Genomic DNA, 23,160 nt, shown 5'->3' with positions numbered 1-23,160 from the left:
TGCCACAGGATCACTGTGACATGCTGAGAATATTGTGTTTGCGGATGATGTTCAATGAAACTCACTGGCTTCCTGTTCTATTTTTGTCACATTCAAATGAGCACAGAGCTCAAAGACAAAGCCACGGGGCCTAAATTCTGAAGAATCAGAGAGAGAGGGACAGAAGGAGAAAGAGAGAGAAAAGAGGAAGAAGAAGAAGAAAGAACCGCTTATAAAATGTCAGCGCACGTCAGATACACTGTTTGGTCCCCATCTCCGTCTGTTCAGCTCCGCTCAGGGACTCCCCGCAGCTGAACGTAGTTATCATCTGGTTGCTTTTCAAACTCATGATTCATGAATTTTCAGTTTCTTTTCAAACTCAGGTGTCACGGGTGCTCTCTCACCCCTTCATTTCAACCCTAGGCCTCGAGAAGTTATAGCTAACAGATGTTTTGTTCTTCGCTTGACATTCCTCAGTGAGATGTGTGGAATCCAGCACCCTTTGACAATACCATGGCACTTGGTGTTTGCTTTTCTTGTCGGCTTCGCAGCCCTTCTGGCGAGTCAAGAGCTCCAAAGTTAGCGTGACCTAGAGTGACCGAGACAGCAAGCTTACCAAATGATCTCACCACTCAGCTTCTGATCATGTTTGTCAAAGTAGTTGGTGCTGACCACAGCTGGATTTATCTGGGTCAACCTCCGAGCTGGCTGACTTGGGAAAGTGGCCCTGGAAAGTGTCTCATTCATATCTTTTGATATTAATTGGTGTATCTGTATAAATAAATGTTATGTAGTACATAATTATGGAATGTCTTATCAAATTCTTGGGAAGGCTCTGCCCTTGACATATTTTTATTTAATTATCATACTGCAAAGCTGGTTTTCTTTTTTTAACTACAAAAAATTTACACAATAGGTCAGTATTCTGGGAGTGAACTGCAAACCTGAAATGTATACAATGTATAAACCCCTTCTTTGGCTGTTCTTTGCTAGTTTTTTTCTAGAAGGGAGCTCTTTAATTTCAGAATCCACAAGAGTACGTGCTTTCACTGTATTTAGAGGTGTGATCTTGTGAGAGGGCTCTTGAGTCCAAGTTCAACATGTTGTTTGCATTTGTTCTCTGCTCTGAGACATGGTGGAAAAAGCGTTCTGTTTTTCTTTTGCTTCTCATGGTTTTAGCATTTCATTCCTATTCTTGCGCAAAATCAATAATCCACTGTGAAAGGCCTGGTGTTTTGTACTGAAGCCAGTATGAGAAAGTTTTAACTAATGCATGTGTTGAGTTGCTGTTCTGTTGCCCTATTTTTTGTTTTAATAGGTGCACTTTTAAAGATGATTGTGTACGTTCAGAGAACTCAGAAAACTGGCTGGATATTGCATCAGGAGCTAAACAGTGCCCTTATATTTACATATCTCAAAGAAGTAAAGATAAGGTAAGAGGAAAGATTTTAATTTCTCTATATTGTATTGTCTTGTCTTACACAACTGATGTTAACTTCCTTCTGTGTGTGAAATGTCAATTAGTAAACAAATACACTTAGTTAGGAGAGTCATTTGTTTAGTTAACTAATATTGAGTGCCTACCAGATGCCACATGCTGCACAAGGTGCCAGGCGTATAGCAGCGACCAGGACACATCATGGACCTGCCCTCGTAGACCCGGGTTCGATTTCCGGCCAGGGCACATAGGAAAAGCGCCCATTTGCTTCTCCACCCCCCCCCACCTCCTTCCTCTCTGTCTCTCTCTTCCCCTCCCGCAGCCAAGGCTCCATTGGAGCAAGGATGGCCGGGCGCTGGGGATGGCTCCTTGGCCTCTGCCCCAGGCGCTAGAGTGGCTCTGTTCACGGCAGAGCAATGCCCCGGAGGGGCAGAGCATCGCCCCCTGGTGGGCAGAGCGTTGCCCCTGGTGGGCGTGCCGGGTGGATCCCGGTCGGGCACATGCGGGAGTCTGTCTGACTGTCTCTCCCCGTTTCCAGCTTCAGAAAAATAAAAAAATTTTTTAAAAAAGATGAACTTTTAATGTAGTAGGAAAACACATTGATTTTAAAAATAGAGAAGAAAGAAATTCAGACTCATGGTCAATAAGACACCTTAAATGTGGCTTAGTGCAAAATTTTATTTTATTTTATGGTTCCTTTTCCTTGCATGTTCAGGCTTCTCCTGACAACTATGTTATGGACGTATTGGGAGAGGGGAGAGAAATCAATGTGGGCAGCGAATGTTGCAAGTGGGGTCCCTCGCAAAGAAAGCCTGTGGGCTCTTGCCAAGGCAAAACTGCCAATCAGCCCTGTCATTGGATGAGAGAAAGGAAGAAATGAGTATATTAAGCATTTCCTGACTCACATACCAACCATGTCCTATGGGAAATGGAGTTCCTGTCTTGCTCTCTCGGCGGAGCTGTAGGAGACGTTTCCTCCCTAATTATGGCTCTTGTATTATGAATAATTGTACAGAATCCCCATCAGCAGCCAGTTGACCTGCCTGTTGAGCTTGCTCTGTTTTACTTGAATGTCACATTAACAAGGAAATGGGCCACTTTCTCTTTTCCCTTACACTTTGCCATTTCAAATAGCAAGCACCATACCACTTAAGATGATTTAACATTTAATAAAGGGAGAGTCAGAGCGTTTAATGAAGGATAAATAATAAAGGAATCAAGTTTTTAAGTCATAACTGATCAGAACTCAAGGATTTTAAATTATTGGGTAGTTTTCACTTTCTATGGTCTTCCTGGGGGTGGGGGAGAGATGTGTATATATTAAAAAAAAACTTTTCAAGCCTTCAGCCAGACAGGTCTGAGTCAACAGTGGATAGTCTGAAAAAAAAGTGCTTAGGCATCTAAGCACAGGTATGACCAAATTTGTATTTCTCTCATCAGTCTGAAAATTCTTTGGTGCCAATGGAGAAGGAGAGAAAATCTTAGGATCCTTGAATCTACCCAGTACTCTGATAAGTGGTTAAGATGTTGCAAATTCTTTTCTTTTATCATTTTGAAAATTGTAAGGATAATAATTTAGCTAAATATAGTGAGGGAAAGTGACTTGTTCATTACACAAATAAAATTTTGCTTACACAATTTGCTTACCTATCTTTGCATTCACTAGTATAAATTAACCACCATTCATATCTAGTATGTATCATACAAAAAAATGTTTACCACCTAAACACTACTAGTGTTTTCCTGCCACTCTGAGTCCCACTGTGGTTTACCCTGGTCCCTCGAGTCTTCCCACACAACCATTACCTTAATCTCCGCAGTCATCATCACCCTCAAGATAAAGGCGATAAGGATGTAGTAGTTCGAATAAAGCAAGTCTTTGAATCCAACTTTGGACTGATTATTTTAACTATGTTGGTAAAACATTTGACTCCATCTCTTGGTCATAATATGTCGAAAATATTTCTGTCCTATGATCATTTACAACTTGCCTGAAAGTCTCAGATTTTTGTTTATTTAAATAGTACCTGATTCTGACCTACAGGGATGGCAGTCTGTGGTTTTCCTCAAGTTTACCAGCCAGCTCCATTCATAAAGGGTTTGCAAACTGCACATCATGTACCTTGCAACATTCTAGAAATTTCTAGATACAGGAAACCCTCCATATAATGCAGAGACTCTGTTCCCAAAAAGCCTCGTCTCTTTACACAAAACAATTAGAAGATTATATACTCATCCTCATTAAGAAATAGACATTAAAGAGAAAAAAATGAGAGCAATTCCAGTTGTCTTGAAGGGATATCTATGAGGTTTTGTTGAGTAAAAAAAACAGCAGGATGCAGAAAAGTAGGTATAGCATGATCTTGTATTAATTTTAAAAGTCCCGATATAAATTTATGAGTATATGTCTCTTTATGGTTATTTGAGAAAAATATAGAAGAATTATTACTGAGTTGTAAACATGGGCTCCCCTGAAGGAATACTGATGTGATGGGAAGGAAGACAGACAAGTGAAAAAAAAAGAAAAATGAATTCCTTGCATGCACAGACACACACAAAAAGGATGTATGGTATACCCTGTTATTGCATTATGTAAAATTATACGTTTGTGTATACCTATAAGGAACTTTTAGCATTCAGGGAAAATGGCTTATACTGATAAAAACAAAACAGATGTGGGAATTAAGTATTTCCCACAAACAACCTGGTTCCTAAAGGAAAGTTACTAAAAACATTCTTTTACAAATGAAAACACAAAATTTTACCATCATTGATTCAGTCAACATTGTTCTGTCCAGTTCAGTAATACAAGAAACAAGTAATAGAAATAATATTTTGGCCCTGGCCTGATGTCTCAGTGGTAGAGCATCGGGCCGGCATGTGGATATACTGGGTTCAATTTCCGGTCAGGGCACACAGGAGAAGTGACCATCTGCTTCTCTACCCCTCCCCCTTCTCGTTCTCTCTCTCTTCTTCCACAGCCATGGCTCAATTGATTCAAGCACATCAGCCCAGGCACTAAGGATGGCTCTGTGGAGCCTCTGCCTCAGGTGCTAAAAATAGCTCAGTTGAGAGCATGGTCCTAGATGGGCAGAGCATCGGCCTCAGACAGGAGTTGCTGGGTGGATCCCAGTCCGGGCCCATGCAGGAGTCTATCTTCCCTCCTCTCACTTGGAAAAGGAAAAATATATATATTAAAATAAAATAATATTTTATTTCCATTAGACAAAATATCATTATTTGCCCCTCTTAAGTGGTTGTATATCTGCAAAATATAAACAAAATAGCTCTTACAACTATTTAAATTAATAAAAGTAAAACAAAGTGCTAAGTGTTCAGCAAGCACTTAAATATCAATAACCTTACATGTAAGCTAAAACTAATTGTTAATGTTTATTAATAAAATTGCCCATTCATTAAAACAATAGAAATACTCATGTATAATCTTAAAGAGCTAGGTATATACCCTGTATTTAAAATCATTTTTTTTTTATAATTTTATTTTTTTAATGGGGTGACATCAATAAATCAGGATACATATATTCAAAGATAACAAGTCCAGGTTATCTTGTCGTTCAATTATGTTGCATACCCACCACCCAAAGTCAGATTGTCCTCTGTTACCTTCTATCTTGTTTTCTTTGTGCCCCTCCCCACCCCCTATCCCTCTCCCATTCCCCCCACCCCCCCGTAACCACCACACTCTTATCAATGTCTCTTAGTTTCACTATTATGTCCCACCTACGTATGGAATAATACAGTAACGGGGAGAGACAGCCAGACAGACTCCCGCATGCGCCCGACTGGGATCCACCCGGCACGCCCACCAGGGGAAACGCTCTGCCCACCAGGGGGCGATGCTCTACCCCTCCGGGGCATCGCTCTGTCACGACCAGAGCCACTCTAGCGCCTGGGGCAGAGGCCAAGGAGCCATCCCTAGCGCCTGGGCCATCTTTGCTCCAATGGAGCCTTGGCTGCGAGAGGGGAAGAGAGAGACAGAGAGGAAGGAGTGGGGGGTGGAGAAGCAAATGGGCGCTTCTCCTGTGTGCCCTGGCCGGGAATCGAACCCGGGTCCCCCGCACACCAGGCCGACGCTCTACCGCTGAGCCAACCGGCCAGGGCTAAAATCATTTTTACTAGGAGATACATGTTAAAGACAGCTACCAAAGATAGTAAGTTTGACTTTGCAACAGCTTGTCTTTAAATGATTTTTTAAACAATAATTAGAATGTGGGGCAGTGGCCTACTGAGACTATTTATAATTCATATTATAGAAACCTTATCAATTAAAAGCATAAGTATAAATAAAAATTAAAGCAAAAACACACAGGATATTTTCTTGGAAGATATGAAAAACATCTTGAATACATCCAGCCATACACCATGTTTCTTGGTGGGAAGATACCATAAAAATTTCACCCTTCTTCCATCTATTTTCTAGATTTCATGTAATCCCAGTGAAAATTTGAATATCATTTATCTTAAAATTAATATAAAATTTATCTGGAATAATATGAACTGATTGAGAATATCCAAAATCTATTTAAAAAATAAAATTATTTAAGCAAGACTATGTCCATATGATTAGAAATATGTCTAGAACAATAATTCAGCTGATGATTCTGGTTTAAAAATAGGTATATGCTTTTTACTCTATTCTATGAAGTAGAGTAAAAAGCTGAGAAGTAGATGTGAAAATATTAAAGATTAAATGTCATAAAAGTAAGAGGAAAGAAAATAATTTTTTATAAAAGGTACTGAGATAACTGACTTACAAAATGGAACCATAATTTAATTCACATTTTACATTAAATATAAAAATAAAATTTAGGCTAATTAAGAAATCCATATGAAAAGCTGACAAAAACTAACAGAAAATAGAATTGAGCATCAGGTAATTCAGAAGTATAATTTTCTTAGCTTGGCAGCAATACAGTATGCAATAACAAAAGGAAAATAATCGTATACTTGACTTAAAAAAATATCTGTCCAACAAAAAAATAAGGAACAACTAAAGCACACACTTTAGGGAAACATTTGCAACAGGCAAAATATTAATTGCAAGATATTAAAGCTAGGAGAAATTAAAAAGAAAAACATCAAAACACCAAAAAGCAAGTGGGCAAAGCATATTCTCACAAGAAGAGGTTTAGAGAGTTGGACATTGTGCCAATACATTCAACATTACCAATTATCAAATAAATACAAATTAAAGTGATAATATGATATGCTAACACCTAGTGTTGGCAATGCCAATTAGCACAATCTTTTTGGAAAGCCATTTGGCAGTATGTTTCAAAGTCATAAATATATTCATTCTGTTGGAAGTAGCAATTCCAGGCTTAGAATTCTGAAGAAGTAACTTGAAAGAAGAAAACCCAGATGCATACACATGCTATTGCGTAGCATTTATAGAATTAGAAACTTGGAGATAATGGAACTGTTTGGCAATAAGGAGAACGGTTAAGTAAAATATGGACGTTGGTTGACCTGGTAGAATGTTTGTTGGCCACCAGATACATCATCAGCTAATTGACACTTAAACTTTCTATCTTTATCTTATCCTTTATGTTTTCAGTTTCTCTTTGTCCACTGTAGTTCAAGAAAGACCTATTGGCCACAATAATCAAAACTGTATGGTATTGGCAGAAAAATAGACACTCAGACCAATGGAACAGAATAGAAAGCCCAGAAATAAAACCACATATATATGGTCAAATAATCTTTGATAAGGGGGCCAACAACACAAAATGGAGAAAAGAAAGCCTCTTCAACAAATGGTGTTGGGAAAACTGGAAAGCCACATGCAAAAGAATGAAACTCGACTACAGCCTGTCCCCGTGTACTAAAATTAATTCAAAATGGATCAAAGACCTAAATATAAGATCTGAAACAATAAAGTACATAGAAGAAGACATAGGTACTAAACTCATGGACCTGGGTTTTAAAGAACATTTTATGAACTTGACTCCAATGGCAAGAGAAGTGAAGGCAAAGATAAATGAATGGGACTACATCAGAATAAAAAGTTTTTGCTCAGCAAGAGAAACCGATATCAAAATAAACAGACAGCCAACTAAATGGGAACTGATATTTTCAAACAATAGCTCAGATAAGGGCCTAATATCCAAAATTTACAAAGAACTCATAAAACTCAACAACAAACAAACAAACAATCCAATAAAAAAATGGGAAGAGGACATGAACAGACACTTCTCCCAGGAAGAAATACAAATGGCCAACAGATATATGAAAAGATGCTCAGCTTCATTAGTTATTAGAGAAATGCAAATCAAAACTACAATGAGATACCACCTCACACCTGTTAGATTAGCTATTATCAACAAGACGGGTAATAGCAAGTGTTGGAGAGGCTGTGGAGAAAAAGGAACCCTCATACACTGTTGGTGGGAATGTAAAGTAGTACAACCATTATGGAGGAAAGTATGGTGGTTCCTCAAAAAACTGCAAATAGAACTACCTTATGACCCAGCAATCCCTCTACTGGGTATATACCCCAAAACCTCAGAATCATTGATACGTAAAGACACATGTAGCCCCATGTTCATTGCAGCACTGTTCACAGTGGCCAAGACATGGAAACAACCAAAAAGCCCTTCAATAGAAGACTGGATAAAGAAGATGTGGCACATATACACTATGGAATACTACTCAGCCATAAGAAATGATGACATCAGATCATTTACAGCAAAATGGTGGGATCTTGATAACATTATACGGAGTGAAATAAGTAAATCAGAAAAAAACAAGAACTACATAATTCCATACATTGGTGGAACATAAAAACGAGACTAAGAGACATGGACAAGAGAGTGGTGGTTACCAGGGGTGGGGGGAGGGAGGACGCAGGAGGGAGGGAGGGAGAGAGTTAGGGGGAGGGGGAGGGGCACAGAGAAAACTAGACAGAGGGTGACGGAAGACAATCTGACTCTGGGTGAGGGGTATGCAACATAATTTAATGACAAGATAACCTAGACATGTTTTCTTTGAATATATGTACCCTGAATTATTAATGTCATCCCATTAACATTAATAAAAATTTATTAAAAAAAAAAAAAAAAAAAGAAAGACCTATTAACCTGCTAAGGAGTCCCATTTTGGGTTTACTAAGCCAATACTTCAGCTTTTTTACCGTACTCACCCGGAACCCAACATCACACAAAAACACCTTCAACTCCCTGGCCAACCGCTTCTTCCATGGCCCTTGCTGTCTCCTAATGTCAGATAACCCCAAACTGGCCTTTGCCCTTCTGTTGCCTGGAAACTGTTCTTGCTGAGGACCCTGGTGAGCTCCATGTACCCTTCCAGCAGGTGGTAGAAGTCCTCATCTCACTTGGCCGGCTGGCGGGATTCTGGAAACCCTCTCTTCCACTGTACACCCTCTGCATGCTCTTTTTCTTCGGCCACGCCTCAGCCTCTCTTGCTGGCTCCTTCTCTCCCAGACTCAAAATAGTGGAGTTGTTTCAGGCCCAGTTTTGGCTCTCTATCTCCTCTGAGTCTACTTTATCCACAGATGATCTTATCCACTCTCATAGCTTTCTGGATCACCTGTATGTTCATGTCTCCCTTATCTCCACCCCAGATTGTGCCTCCAAGCTCCAGGCCCACATCCTCTTGACGATCACACAAATAGCTTGAACTAAACACATCCAAATTTAGAATCTTAAGTTTCCAATCAAAGCTGGCCTCCCTCACTGTGCCCCGTCTCGGTCCATGGTACCTCTTTCCATCCGTTTGCTCACCCAGTCCTTCATAGCCACATGCTCTGTTTCCAGTCCTGCTGGCCTCCCTCACTGTGCCCTGTCTCGGTCCATGGTACCTCTTTCCATCCGTTTGCTCACCCGGTCCTTCATAGCCACATGCTCTGTTTCCAGTCCTGCGCTCTGCCGCCTCTGAAGGACGTTTTTGGTCTGTCCTGTTTTTCCTTTTCTACTGTACCATCACAGCCTGGGCTTCTGCCATTTCTTAATGGTCTCTTAATACTGTGTGGCTCTCAAACTAAATTTGTTTTAGTCTAGTGGACTTTTCCCTGCTTCTGCTAGACAATAAGCTCTTTGAGGGCGGGGACTACAGCTGTTTGGCTCACTAAAGTGTTCCGTACTTTGTTCAGCTCTTTACCACATCTTAAGAGCTTGATAAATGTTTGTGGAATAAATCAGTAATTACAGTCGTGTAAAACTATGTATGTGAGAACTAGAAGGAAATGTAGGAAATTTAAAACAGCTGGTAAAAATAGGATTTTAAAAAACTTTCTGATATTTTTGTTATAGTGTTTGGACGCTGAAATACATTTAAGACATATATGTGTACAGGGTAACATGTGACAGGACCATGTGCTCAGAGGTGTGGTGCAGCTATACACGCTAGAGTGAAGAAGGAGGATGGATCTGAGTTCAGCTCTGTTGAAGATGAACTAGTGGGATCGGTCTGGGATATGTTCCTAGTCTCAAGTCCCTAGAGATGGTTGGACTTGGCTTCTTCCAGGTTAGACTGTAAGAACTTGCTTTCTACCAACATGATTCTGTGGCCCAGAAACAGAACTCTGCAAATGGAATGGTGGGGTTGACTGCGGCCTAGAATAGACTTAGCAAGCTCATTAGAGACACAAGACTGCAGAATCTTAGGTGGCCTTGCAGACAGTCTGGGCAGAGGTCAGAAGCATAACAGAAGACGGATGCCTCTCCTCTTGTCTGGGACTATAGCTCTTCATCTTAGTGACAGGGTTACCAGGCTCTCTGCTCTCAGCTCCCTAATGCTTAGCCCACCTTCCCACCAGATCCCCTCAGGCATCTGGCACAGGAGGGCCCACCATTGGCATATTCATTGCTTTAATTTTCCTTTTCAACAGGAGAACTGGCTGTCTTGTCCCTTTAGTTAATTCATTGGGCAAAAAGTTGCTTTAGAGGAAACTTCAAGATTTTATTTTTGTGCCCCTTGTGTATACACACCCCAACAGCCACCACCTCCAAATTTGATCATATATTTGATCACAAACAAAACCTTAAGCAATTTTAAATGTAGATTTCACCGACCACTTTCTTTAACTATAAACTAATACTAGCAGTTGGCAATAAGAAGTACAGAGCTGACATGTGGGAAATCAAAGTGCACCCTCTTAAGTGAACCCGGGCCAAAGGAAAACAAGTGAAAAAAAATCAAGTGTTTAGACAGGAATACTTAATATCATAAAGATATCAGTTCTCTTTAAATCAGTGTATATATTTCATACAATTTCAGTTAGATTCAGTCTCCTTTCTTCCTTTTGACAAAATGATGTTGAAGTTTGTATGAAAGAATAATGTCTAAGAAATGGCTAAGAAAATTATGAAAAAGGATAGTCAATATACTTATCAGATAGTAAATATATTTATCACATAGTAAATATATTTAGAGTCACAGTAGTAAAAATTTGTTGACATTAGAAGTCTAGCAATAGATAAGTGGAACAGAGCAGAGTTCAGAAATAGATTCTAGATATATGGCAATTTAATATGTGACAAAAATGATATTTCAGTGCAGTGGGCACAAAAGCTTTTTTGTTCTGTTTTGTAAATGGTTGTGACATAGCTGATTAACTAGCTGGATTAAAAAAAAGAAGTTGGAGCCTTGGCCAGTTGGCTCAGTGGTAGAGCATCGGCCCAGCATGTGGAAGTCCTGGGTTCAATCCCGGTTAGGGCACACAGGAGAAGTACCCATCTGCTTCTTTACCCTTCCCCCTCTACTCCCTCTCTATATCTCTCTTCCCCTTCTGCAGCCAAGGCTCCATTGGAGCAAAGTTGGCCTGGGCGCTGAGGATGGCTCATGGCCTCCGCCTCAGGTGCTAGAATGGCTCCCATTGCAAAGGAGTAACACCTCAGATGGGCAAAAGCATCACCCCCTGGTGGGCGTGCCGGGTGGATCCCAGTCAGGCACATGCGGGAGTCTGTCTGACTGCCTACTCGCTTTTTTTTTTTTTTAATAAATAAATTTTTATTTTAATGGGGTGACATCAATAAATCAGGGTACATACATTCAAAGAAAACATTTCCAGGTTATCTTGTCATTTAGTTCTTTTGCATACCCATCACCCGAAGAGAGATCGTCCTCCGCCACCCTCCATCCAGTTCTCTCTGTACCCCTCCCCCTCCCCCTCTCCCTCCTTCCCTCCCCCCACCCCCCATAGCCACCACACTCTTGTTCATGCCTCTTAGTCTCGCTTTTATGTCCCACCAATGTATGGAATCCTGCAGTTCCTGTTTTTTCTGATTCGCTTATTTCACCCCGCACAATGCTACCAAGACTCCACCATTTCGCTATAAGTGATCCGATGTCACCATTTCTCCTAGCTGAATAATATACCATGGTGTATATGTGCCCCATCTTCTTCATCCAGTCCTCTATTTTTTTACAGTGATTAACAGCCTTTAAGCAAACTCTTGGCCAATACAGCAAGAATCCATGAATGAGTAGTGTCCTTAACATGTTCCCCAAGTCCAAGTTGGCCCCATCACCATGCCAAATCCCTGAAAAATGCAACCCAACCACAGTTCAGTCTGTTAGGAGCTGTCACAGGGAGCAGGAGTCCAGGAAAGTTCCCCACAGGAAAAGTCCGCATGGCACTGGAATTGTTGTCACCATTCTATACTTTGCAGCTCATGTCCAAGTCCCAATGACTGCAGCTTCTAGCTGGTAATGATTCAGGTAGACTGGAAAAAGCCATTTGCAGCATGCGTGGATATGGAGCTCCTGTTCTCCTCTGCCTGGAGAGTTGAGACCAGGTTGCCTTTCCCTGGAGCTCTGCGACTGTGGCCTGGTAAAGAGAACCTTGGGATACACTAAGCTGGGTGGCAAAGGTAAATTCATAATACAAGTTGGCAAAAGGAGGAAAGAGAGCTCTAAATTAAGAGTAGGTCTCAGCCTGAAATATGAGTGGGGCATTGAGGTAGGAGGGATAAAGGAAACACTATATATTAAGCAAAGCAGCAGAAAATAGGACTATCAACACCCACAACAGAGATCTTTGAGGGAAGAATAAGAAACCTGACTATTCAGGCAAAACATAATTAAGTGGCCCTTGTGCGAATGAGATCAGTTTACCTGCTTCTTGGAAGAAATACCCTAGGCTCGTCCACAGTGTCGTAGATGGGGCCAACGGCCCTGGGCACCTTCAGCCTTCAGTGGCAAACCCCAGCTTTCTGGGCAAGGTTAGGTCATAGGTGGCTGGAGCAGGGCTGGAAGAGACTGAACCCTCCCTTAGAGGAGCGAGGGGGAAGCCCACCTTCCAGTGTCCCTGTTTCCTCACAGCAGAGGCGTGTAAGCCTGGCAGGCTTTAGTTCAATGACCTTCCTTTCCACTATTGAAGCAGGACCCAGATGGCATCCTATGAGACCCTTTGGGGTGTTGGAGCCTTTAAGGGTGTATCCTAAAAGCTCTACCTGCTTTTAACTACGGAAAAATACAAAAAAAAAAAAAAAAAAAAAAACTTGGGTCCTTATCTCACACACTGTATAAAAGTAAATTTCAGATGGGTCTAAGTTAAGTTTTTAAAAATAAAATAATAAAGGTGGTGGAACAGTTTTATGTTTGCCTATAAGCAAGGGTTTGGGAAGAACTTTATAACCAAGACAAGAAACCCTGTATTTGATTATATAAAAACATGTTGTATAGGGTAAAAGATAGGATACACAAAAGTTGCAAGAAAAACAGATTAGGAGAAAATATTTGTCAGTAATATGGCAGATAAGGACTAATCTCTACTATACAGGGAGCTCTTAAAAATTGATTAGAAAAATACACAGACGAAGAACACCAGTCTGAGAACTGAATATGTGATTCACAAAAGAGCAGAGCAAATAGCCAATCAAGCATCTTTCTTTACATCAGAGATGTAAATTCTTCAATGGCAGGTCAAAGGGTGAGTTCACTTAAGGCTCTAGAATGGATAGAAATGATACAAAAACAATGATTTGCTTCCTGAGCCATCTTCTTCCCCAAACAGACCACAGTGACTTTATTGGGAAGCATCTCTCCAAGAAAGTCTGAGTGCGTGGTGAGGAATGTGGACACTGGCAGAGAGCTCTGCAGAGGGGAAGGTCCACCAAACGAGACCTGCACCTGCAGCATCCTGACCACATCATTCTACAGAGGTAAGTGGACTCTTTGCTGCTTTCTGTTAGAAAGTGAAGAAGGCAAGTGAACCTCCCAAGTTCAGACTGTGTGTGAAGGAAGTTAAAGGAAAGAAAACCTACGTAATCCCACGTTAGAGACTCAGTCTCTCCTTACCTCCTGCTTCCTGCTCTTCCCCTTGGTCCTGCTCACCTCTTCTCTACCTCTCCGATGACCACAGGGTCACACTATCAGATGTGGCTGAGAATGACAGAGGATGGTAAGTTGGATAGGCGAGTGGAGTAAAGCCAGAGATCATTGGGCTGACCCTACCCTAATAGTTATGAGAATTTAACATCTGAAGAGTTGAAATGTCCATGGTGAGAAGAGAAAATAGAGTGGCCAGTGTTCTATCATCTTAAGTTCTTTGCATTCATTCATTCATATAAGAAGTATTTGTTAAACAACTACTACTTCCAGGGTGCTTTGCTAGGTGCTAGGGATACAGTAATCAAAAAAGACTAAGCTGGTCCTTGGTCCTGGTGTTTATAGCCTACTGATGTAGAGACAAGTACACAACTTGTTACAATGTAATGTGTAAATACAGGGGCTAGAGCAGGGGTCAGGAACCTTTTTGGCTGAGAGAGCCATGAACGCCACATATTTTAAAATGTAATTCCGTGAGTGCCAGACAACGACCTGTGTATGTTAGGCATTATCCAATAAAAATTTGGTGTTGTCCCAGAGGACAGCTGTGATTGGCTCCAGCCACCAGCAACCATGAACATGAGCGGTAGAAAATGAATGGATTGTAATACAAGAGAATGTTTTATATTTTTAACATTATTATTTTTTTAATTAAAGATTTGTCTGCCAGTCAGATGCAGCCATCAAAAGAGCCACATCTGGGCCCTGGCCGGTTGGCTCAGCGGTAGAGCGTCGGCCTAGCGTGCGGAAGACCCGGGTTCAATTCCCGGCCAGGGCACATAGGAGAAGCGCACATTTGCTTCTCCACCCCTCCACCGCGCCTTCCTCTCTGTCTCTCTCTTCCCCTCCTGCAGCCAAAGCTCCATTGGAGCAAAGATGGCCCGGGCGCTGGGGATGGCTCTGTGGCCTCTGCCCCAGACGCTAGAGTGGCTCTGGTCGCAACATGGCGACGCCCAGGATGGGCAGAGCATCACCCCCTGGTGGGCAGAGCCTCTCCCCAAGGTGGGCGTGCCAGGTGGATCCCGGTCGGGCGCATGCGGGAGTCTGTCTGTCTCTCCCTGTTTCCAGCTTCAGAAAAATGCAAAAAAAAAAAAAAAAAAAAAAAGAGCCACATCTGGCTCGCGAGCCATAAGTTCCTGACCCCTGGGCTAGAGCATACCATGGGAAGCACATAAAATAGATACCTAACTGGTCTTGGGGGATGGCAGAGGGGTATGGAAAGCTTCCTGGAGGATGAGTAGAGTTGAGCCAGACAAGAAGAGGCAGGCGAGTATCACAAGCAGAAATCCACTAGTATGTCGGGCAGGAGAGAAAAAGTTTTGTTTGAGGAGCCAAAGAAGTTTCGTATAGCTAAGGCAAACAGGGTAAGGACAGGTGGAAAGCAAAGTGATAAAGAAAATGGATACCAAAAAAGACAAAGTGTCTGGCACAAAGTAGCCATTTACAACCAGTAGATTTTTGTTACATGAATGAATGAATGGCCATTGGTGGAGAATGGGCTCTAGAGGAAGAAAAGACTGAGTTCTGAAAAATCAGATAGAAGGAAGGCTGTTCCAGTGGTCCAGGTGAGGCAGGCAGTGAGAGCTGAGACTGAGGAAGATGGGGATGGAGAGAAGTGGATGGATTCCAGGGATGGTTCGGAGTTACAATAGACAGACTGAGAATTCCTGAGTCCCTTTGGGTGAGAGAGACTGGAAGTAGAGGCAGATTCATGGTGCAGTCTTCCTAGAATGGGTGAAGATCACAGTGGAACTCAGTTTTGTGGTGAGAGCTAGTGTTACCGAATTAATCCTAAATCCCTCAGAAGGGAATTGAATGCACCAGGCCAGAGAGCCAGGCTTAAAATATGCCTTTCAGCTATCGGGCCCCTGGTGGCTGTTTGCATCTGCATTGCTTGAAAAATTATTTCACTTTTCCACTTCTCTTTGTCCATATGATACAGCCTTTGTGCTGTGCTTCTAGTTAATTTTGGTCATTAAAATGCAGATCTTGCTCACTTATAAAATATTCTTCTGAAGATTTTGAGATTACCTTATGAAACAAGTTGGTTGCTTTTACAGCCTTCATCAATTGCACCTAACCCTTTGCCTGCTCTTTTTTGAATGCCTTGCATATTCTGAGCAGGAAAACTCATTTCCCGCCTCTTGCACTCAGCCACCCAGTGACCATTGCCAAACCATAGTCCGTGACCTAGAGCAACCTCAGCCCTTTCACCAAATCCTGTTGCCCTTCTGCTTTGAAACATTGCAAGGGGGCAGGGGAATCACCTCTTCCATACAGCTTTGCTGGATTCCACTCTCACTGTCCTGCTCATCCTAGAACCCCTTGGTTCTCCGACAGGCACCCCAGGTGCTATGTGGACCTCAGACCACTCACAGGGTGTTTCCTTGACTCTGATCATTATTGGGATTTTTCACCTAAACTACTTTTATTTATTTTTTGGTGTTTTTCTGAAAAGAAGCGGGGAAGCAGAGACAGATACCCTCATGTGCCTGACAGGGATCCACCTGGCAAGCCCACGAGAGGACGATGCTCTGCCCATCTGGGGCCCTTGCTCCATTGCAACTGGAGCCATTCTAGTGCCTGAGGCAGAGGCCATGGAGCCATCCTCAGTGCCCGGGTCAACTTTGCTCCAATGGAGCCTTGGCTGTAGGAAGGGAAGAGAGAGACAGAGAGAAAGGAGAGGGGAAAGAATGGAGAAGCAGATGGGCTCTTCTCCTGTGTGCCCTGGCTAGGAATTGAACCCAGGACTTCCACACACCGGGCTGATGCTCTACCACTGAGCCAATCAGCCAGGGCTGCTAAGCTATTTTATCTCTGCCAGAATAACTAAATGCTTTGAGAGCAAAGATCATATATATTTATTTCCCTGTGACATTTTTCATGAGTGTTTGGTGCACAGTTGATACTCAGAAAAGCACAATGTTTGCTAGTCTTCATCACTGGATACTTGTAGATTCCATTGGCATGTATTTTCATGGGTCCTCCTCGGTGCTGAATGTGTTTGTTCTACTAACACTTAGCAAGTGTCTGTTCAAATGTTCTTGCTGAAAGGTCAGGCCAGCCCTCCAAACAGCCTGTCTTGGAGTGGAGGATTATCATTTTACACAGACCTACTTGGTGTGAGCAGAATTTTACGGGGCCTCCTGGCCTTCAGAATGAATCTTGTTGCTCTAGAGAAGCAATGTCAAGTCTGAGTCCCCTTTGAAACCACACACTATGAAAAATTCAGTAAGAAAATCAGAGGTGCCAACAGAATTAGGCCAGCCAGCTTCTTATTCTGCCAAGTCAAGACTTTCATTTAAAATATATCAGCTACCATCCCCATCAATTTATAAAAGGAAGAAGATATTAATACCAAAACAGGTGACAGTGAAAACATCACAGAGTAGCACCGGTCCTTGGTTACAACAGGATATGAAAAGCACCCAGACCTGGCTGTAGATAGTCATGATGTGGGTGGGGAACATTTCAAACCACAGATCTCCAACCTTCTCCCAGTTATGCTAAGTTAGAATATCTAGGAGCGTGGCTCTGGGATTTGTATTTTCACTAATTTCCTAAGTGATTTAATGGGCAGCCGGGCTTGAAAATCACCTTGAGTAGGGTACTAGGTAACATGCAGAGGTCCAGGAAACAGGACATTTCTCTAATGCTGATTTAGCAGAGCGTTTATCTTTCTGAGTTGATTCTTTTGAGGTTTTTCTAACCAATGGGTAGGGTTTTCAAACATTTGATGAGAAAACCTGCATCACAGACTTGGCGACAGTTGACTCCAAGAAGATCATGGACCCCAGCCCATGGGAGCCACACTTTAGAGTGTGTTAGGTACAAATATTTGCAGAGCGGATTTTTCTGAAGGTGCAGAATTTCCTCTTATATTCTGATTCTCATGTTCTAGACACTTCTTGCTCAGTGACTTGTTTTATTCTTATGCCGTGGCCAATTACAAGTTGAGATAGTGATCCCGGGGAGAGGATGAGATGTAAATGGGCTGGAAAATGGCTTTTTCCTAGTGATTATCCATGGGAGTCCTGGAGTGGGGTGGGCTGGGGGGGGGGGGCCTTGTGCTGTGTGCTGCGGCTGCCTGACGCGAGTGGCCCACGGGAAGGGCCCCATACCGATCGGAATGTGAGCGAGCAGCTGGCACATCTCAGCCTTTATGCAGAGGAGGCAAAAATATTTATTTTTTGCATTTACAGCTGTGCTTGACAATAGCAGGACTCCACCGTGAATGACTTTTTCCCCCCTTTGCTCCAGATGTTTTAGCTGTCAACGTAACGTTCTCCTTCGGTTCTTGGCGTTTATCAGAGAGATTCGACTTTACCAACTGCTCCTCATTAAGAGAGTAAGACTTTATTTGAAATCTCAGTATTCTCTCATTGGCTTTAATTTATTTATTTGCTGTACTCCTCGACATCCCAAAGAACTCTTTTGGGGAGTAGAACTTTCCAAAGTGCCTTTAGAAGCTTGGCTTGACGGAGGGCCCTGAGCTAATCGGGGGCTCTCGAGCCCCAGTAGTAAGGCAGAGTGGCTCGGGGCACCAGCTGTGCCCGGTGCTGTCTGCAGAGGGGGAAGTGCGTTTGCATGACGCCCAGAGGTGGCCTTGAAGTACGTCCAGTAGAAGGGATGCTGCTAGCTTCCCCCCTGCTCATAGTAGCTTTGGGAATTCGGGTCAGAGAGAGGGGCTGAGCATGAAATAATGGGAAGTCATACTCAGGGAGAAGGATGAGATGAAGTCTGTTTCATCAAAGCACATGTTAAACAGTGGTTACCAGAGGGAAAGCAGGTGGAGGGAGGATGGAGAAGGTAGAGGAGTCAAATATACTGCTCACAAAAATTAAAGGATATTTCAAAATGAATATGAAGCTATAAAATTAGGGGGTAGTTTTGTGAGCAGTATATATGGTGATGGAGAGGAACTAGACTGAGCGGTGAACACACAACACAATATGCAGATGATGTATTATAGAATTGTACACGTGAAACCTATGTAATGTTATTAACCAGTGTCACTCCAGTAAATTTAATTTAAAAAACAATATTAATTCTGCCCCCCACCTTCCCCTCCTACATTTGGCCCTGTCAAGCTACAGAATTCCCAGAGCCAAGGCTACACCCCAGTCCTTGCTTCTAAAGCAGAGAGAAGACAGAGGAAATATGTTTCTCAGATTCCTGATTTTCCAGTTGGAAGATGGGGTAGAGGTTCCCATGGAAACAATGGGAAGCTCTATTATTAGTGATTCTATAGTTCATTCAGTGGTCTGATTGACCAGCTATGTGCGTACCAAATGTGAGCTGCTTTGGCCTGGCCTGGGAACCATTGTTTCTTTGGCGAAAATGAATTCAAACTCGAAACTGAGTTGGGAGACCACTCCACAGCTATTAGGACAGCAGACGCTGGGACTTATCTCTCCCCTGCGGGATTGAGTTCAGTTATCTCTAATGAACAGAATGAAGTTAGGGAGGGGAAAAAACAAACCTGGTACAGAAAGCCTCAGAAGTCCATGGAAATAGGGAAAAAAGGGGGAGAGTTAAATAGAATTTTAAGGCTCAAAGAGAATTGAAACATAATGCAGTTCTCCATCCCAGTAGTAGAGCCCAGACAAAGGAAATGACTTGCCCCAGGTCCCAGGACAAGGTGATTAACAACCAGACCTGAGACCCACATCTCCCCATAGGGGGAGTGCCCTTTCCTTGGGTACTTGTTTCCTTTAGAAAAGCACAGAGTACAAGGATCACACCTGGAGGGTAGAATCAGAATGCAAATCACAAACCTGCTTTTAGTGTACTCAGGTAGCCAGACACACACTGAGTCTGGGTTTTCCTCTCCACTGAAACTGCAGTTGGCTGTAGGTCAGAATTTCAGAATGCTTCAGCATTTGTTGAAGAGTGTATAAAACGTGAATGGTGTCCCCTTTCCCTGCACTGGTCCTCTTGCCGTCCTTGGGCTGAGCTTTCCTTTGGCCTCCCGTGGATGTTTCCAGACCAACCTCTATTTCTATATTTGTCATTCTTTAACTCCAGTTATCCTATAAGTGCTTGCCAAGCCCTCCACTGTTATCCTCGCATGGAAGTGATTTGATTAGTAGACACAGTTCTTTTCTCAGTTTGATTACAAAGCAAACACTGGCATCCCATTCCCTCTGCTCTCCAGGCAACGTTCAGCCTCTCAATTACCAGGCGGTGTGTGGTGCCGATAGGGGCTGGGGGCTTGGGGGTGTGGTGGGTGGTCCAAGCTCCAGAGGGAAACTTACCTGAGGGTAGACAAATAGCAGAAGTAGATTCAGAAACAGTTTCAGTGGGTTCCTGTTATCTACCTGCGCAGCAGGTGACCCTGGCTTCAGGTTTCCACGGCAACGCCCCTGCAGGTACGATGACAGTCAGTCAGCCTGAAGGCTGCCCAGAGCAGGGTACAAAGTCAGTGTTCTATCTCCGGCCTCAAAGGACTGTCTTCTCTCCCCCTGGGTGCATCACAGTCTGTTTAGGAATATTTATTTTTCTTCTTTTAAATAAATGCTCACATGCCACATCACAGAGGGATATTCTAGGATATGAAGATTTTCCTAAAAACATAGGAATTAAGTTGGTTTTCCATGTTGTCAGATGCCGCGTATGTATTGGAACAGGCTGTGCTTGGTGTAAAAGCGAGAGGAAGTGTGTCCACCCCTTCACAGCTTGCAACCCTTCTGACTACTACCGACACCAGGTAAAGTGACATTTTGGATATTACAAGGTTTAACCAAAAGTAAATGTTGGTAACCACCCAACCTATCCCGTGTGTTTGTTTCAAACTCAATTGCCCACCTGTTTGGATGTTGAAGGGATGTTCTTCCTTGCAGGAACCTTGTCAAGCTGCTGCTGAGATGCGGGCTCCGTCCAAGACGGTGGGAGGAGGAGAACCTGAGGAGAGTAAGAGGAACAGAACCAATCGGGGATCGCAGGTCAGATCCTGTCTTTTGTGTTGACAATGGAAAAGTCCCCAATTAAGTGACAATGACAATGACCAGTTCAGTTCCTTTTTTCACTTTTTACAAAAATTCCCTTTCCTACCTTTGCTTTCATACCGTTTCATTTAATGGGTTTAGTACTTCAAAGGCTGCACACTCCCATATAAGAAACTAAAATTCTGTAACTGGGGCCCTGGCCAGTTGGCTCAGCGGTTGAGCGTCGGCCTAGCGTGCGGAGGACCTGGGTTCGATTCCCGGCCAGGGCACACAGGAGAAGCGCACATTTGCTTCTCCACCCCTCCGCTGCGCCTTCCTCTCTGTCTCTCTCTTCCCCTCCCACAGCCAAGGCTCCATTGGAGCAAAGATGGCCCGGGCGCTGGGGATGGCTCTGTGGCCTCTGCCCCAGGCACTAGAGTGGCTCTGGTCGCAACATGGCGACGCCCAGGATGGGCAGAGCATCGCCCCCTAGTGGGCAGAGCCTCGCCCCTGGTGGGCGTGCCGGGTGAATCCCGGTTGGGCGCATGCGGGAGTCTGTCTGACTGTCTCTCCCTGTTTCCAGCTTCAGAAAAAAAAAAAAAAAAAAAAAAAAAAAATTCTGTAACTGGGAAAAATGTTGTTGTTCCAGAAGGAGTAAAATTTTAAAGATGACTTAGTGGCTTGCTTGGGGATAGTTAGATGGAAGTGTGACACAGGACACTGAGGGGATTTCATTTCGACCCCCACATCATGATCGTGTTTCTAGGCAAAGAAAATTATGTTCAAAAAAGAGTGTGCAGAGTATACTCACCACATTTGAACTGTTTTTCTTTACTTTGTAGAGACAATCCAACCAGTGGTTAATCTCTCCAAAACAATGAGTATTTTTTTTATATCATATGTGTAGCTTTCTCTCCAGTTCTCAAAAATGCTTATTTTTCATGAAATTTCCTTGGAAATTCCTCTTACCTCCTTCATAGTAAATCACAAGCTTGACTAACAGACATGTTTGAAAAGAGAGGAGGTGACAATGTAACCATTTTCAGGCAGACACTGGGGCTGTGCCTATAGAACACAGAAGTGTTGGCTTCATTCAGTTGACAAAAGTTAATTAAGCATCTACTATGTGGTGGCAAACAGAAAAAGGACAAGTTATTGTTCTTATTAATCTCGGGACCTACTAGGAATAAAAAAAAAATCATGTGTTTTTAAGGGCTCAGTTTTTTATTTTATGACTAATCTGTGGCTTGGATTTATCCATTTGCTACTATTTAAGGTCAGGTGCCAATATAAATAAGTTAGCACATTTTTCATCACTGCTGAAAAGTTGATAGTAACTTTGGCTGACTTAAGTAACAGGCAAAGGGAATATAAATCAAAATGGATTATGAAGTTAATTAAAGGCATTAAAAACCTTGGTGTGCCAATATCTCAGACTTTAAAAGTCTTTGAGGTTTTATTAATTGATGGACTTATTAAGTGGTAGGCCTCTCTTCCCACTGATTTATAAAACTGAGCCATAGTGACAGGAACTTGGATCAAGGAGGCAGTGACTTAAAAAAAATTTTTTTTAACTTATCTTTTGTTGTTGTTTTAGTTTTTTATTTTGATGAAATAGACAAAGCATAAAATTTACCATCTTTTATTAGTGTACAGTTGGTAGTGTTAAGTACACTCACACGGCTGTGGAACCATCACCATGATCCACTGCCAGGACACATTTCATCTGGCAAAACTGAGGCTCTGAACTTACTAAACAAAAATTCTCCAATTTACCTTCTACCCAGACCCCGGCAACCATCCTTCTACTCTGAGTTTGAGTACCCTAGGTAGCTCGTGTAAGTGGAACCATACAAGATTTGTCTTTTTGTGACTGGCTTATTTCACTTAACGTATTTCCTCAAGGTTCATACATTTTGTAGCATGTTCAGGATTTTTTTTCTTTTCTTTTTAAGACTAAATACTATTGCATCGTATGGATAGACCGCATTTTGTTTATCCCTTCATCTGTCGATTGGTTGGCTCTACCTATTGGCATGTTGTTGCTTGTGTTTTTTGTTGTTGTAGGAGTGATGTTATATATTCCAGATATCGACTCCTATTAGACATATGATGTGCAAATGTTTTCTCCCATTCTGTAGGTTGCCTTTTCATTCTATATCTTTTGCACAGAAGTTTTTAATTTAATGAAGAAGTCCAACTTACATTTTTTTTTTTTTGGTGCCTGTGCTTTGGATATCATAGCCAAGAAATCATTCCCAAATCCAATTTTATTAAGCTTTTCCTCCACATTTCCGTCTAAGAGTTTTATAGTTTTAACTCTTAGATTTAGAGTTTTGATTCACTGTGAGTCAATTTCTATATATGGTATAAGGAAAGGGTCCAACTTCATTCTTTTGCAGTTGGATACCCAGTCTTCCCAACACCAGTTGTTGAAAAGACTGTTCTCTTCCAATTGAATGGCCTGGCCTCCCTGTTGAAAATCATTTGACTATATGTGTGAAG

The 23,160-nt window shown here is 42.4% G+C and overlaps 1 protein-coding gene across 1 annotated transcript in view; it reads left to right on the top strand.

Moving 5' to 3' along the window:
• The window catches only part of PLXNC1 (plexin C1), a 168,415-nt gene that overhangs the window by 70,302 nt on the left and 74,953 nt on the right, over window positions 1-23,160 (top strand). The window contains exons 5-9 of the mRNA XM_066257745.1: window positions 1,298-1,412; window positions 13,416-13,563; window positions 17,990-18,077; window positions 20,336-20,438; window positions 20,572-20,673. Of these exons, the coding sequence (XP_066113842.1) occupies window positions 1,298-1,412; window positions 13,416-13,563; window positions 17,990-18,077; window positions 20,336-20,438; window positions 20,572-20,673 (556 nt within the window). The remainder of the gene's footprint in view (window positions 1-1,297; window positions 1,413-13,415; window positions 13,564-17,989; window positions 18,078-20,335; window positions 20,439-20,571; window positions 20,674-23,160) is intronic.

Source organism: Saccopteryx bilineata, chromosome 2 (assembly GCF_036850765.1).
Source record: "Saccopteryx bilineata isolate mSacBil1 chromosome 2, mSacBil1_pri_phased_curated, whole genome shotgun sequence".
Lineage (NCBI taxonomy): Eukaryota > Metazoa > Chordata > Mammalia > Chiroptera > Emballonuridae > Saccopteryx > Saccopteryx bilineata.
The sequence above is the reverse complement of the archived record's forward strand: the minus strand, read 5'-3'. Positions and strand labels throughout refer to the sequence as shown.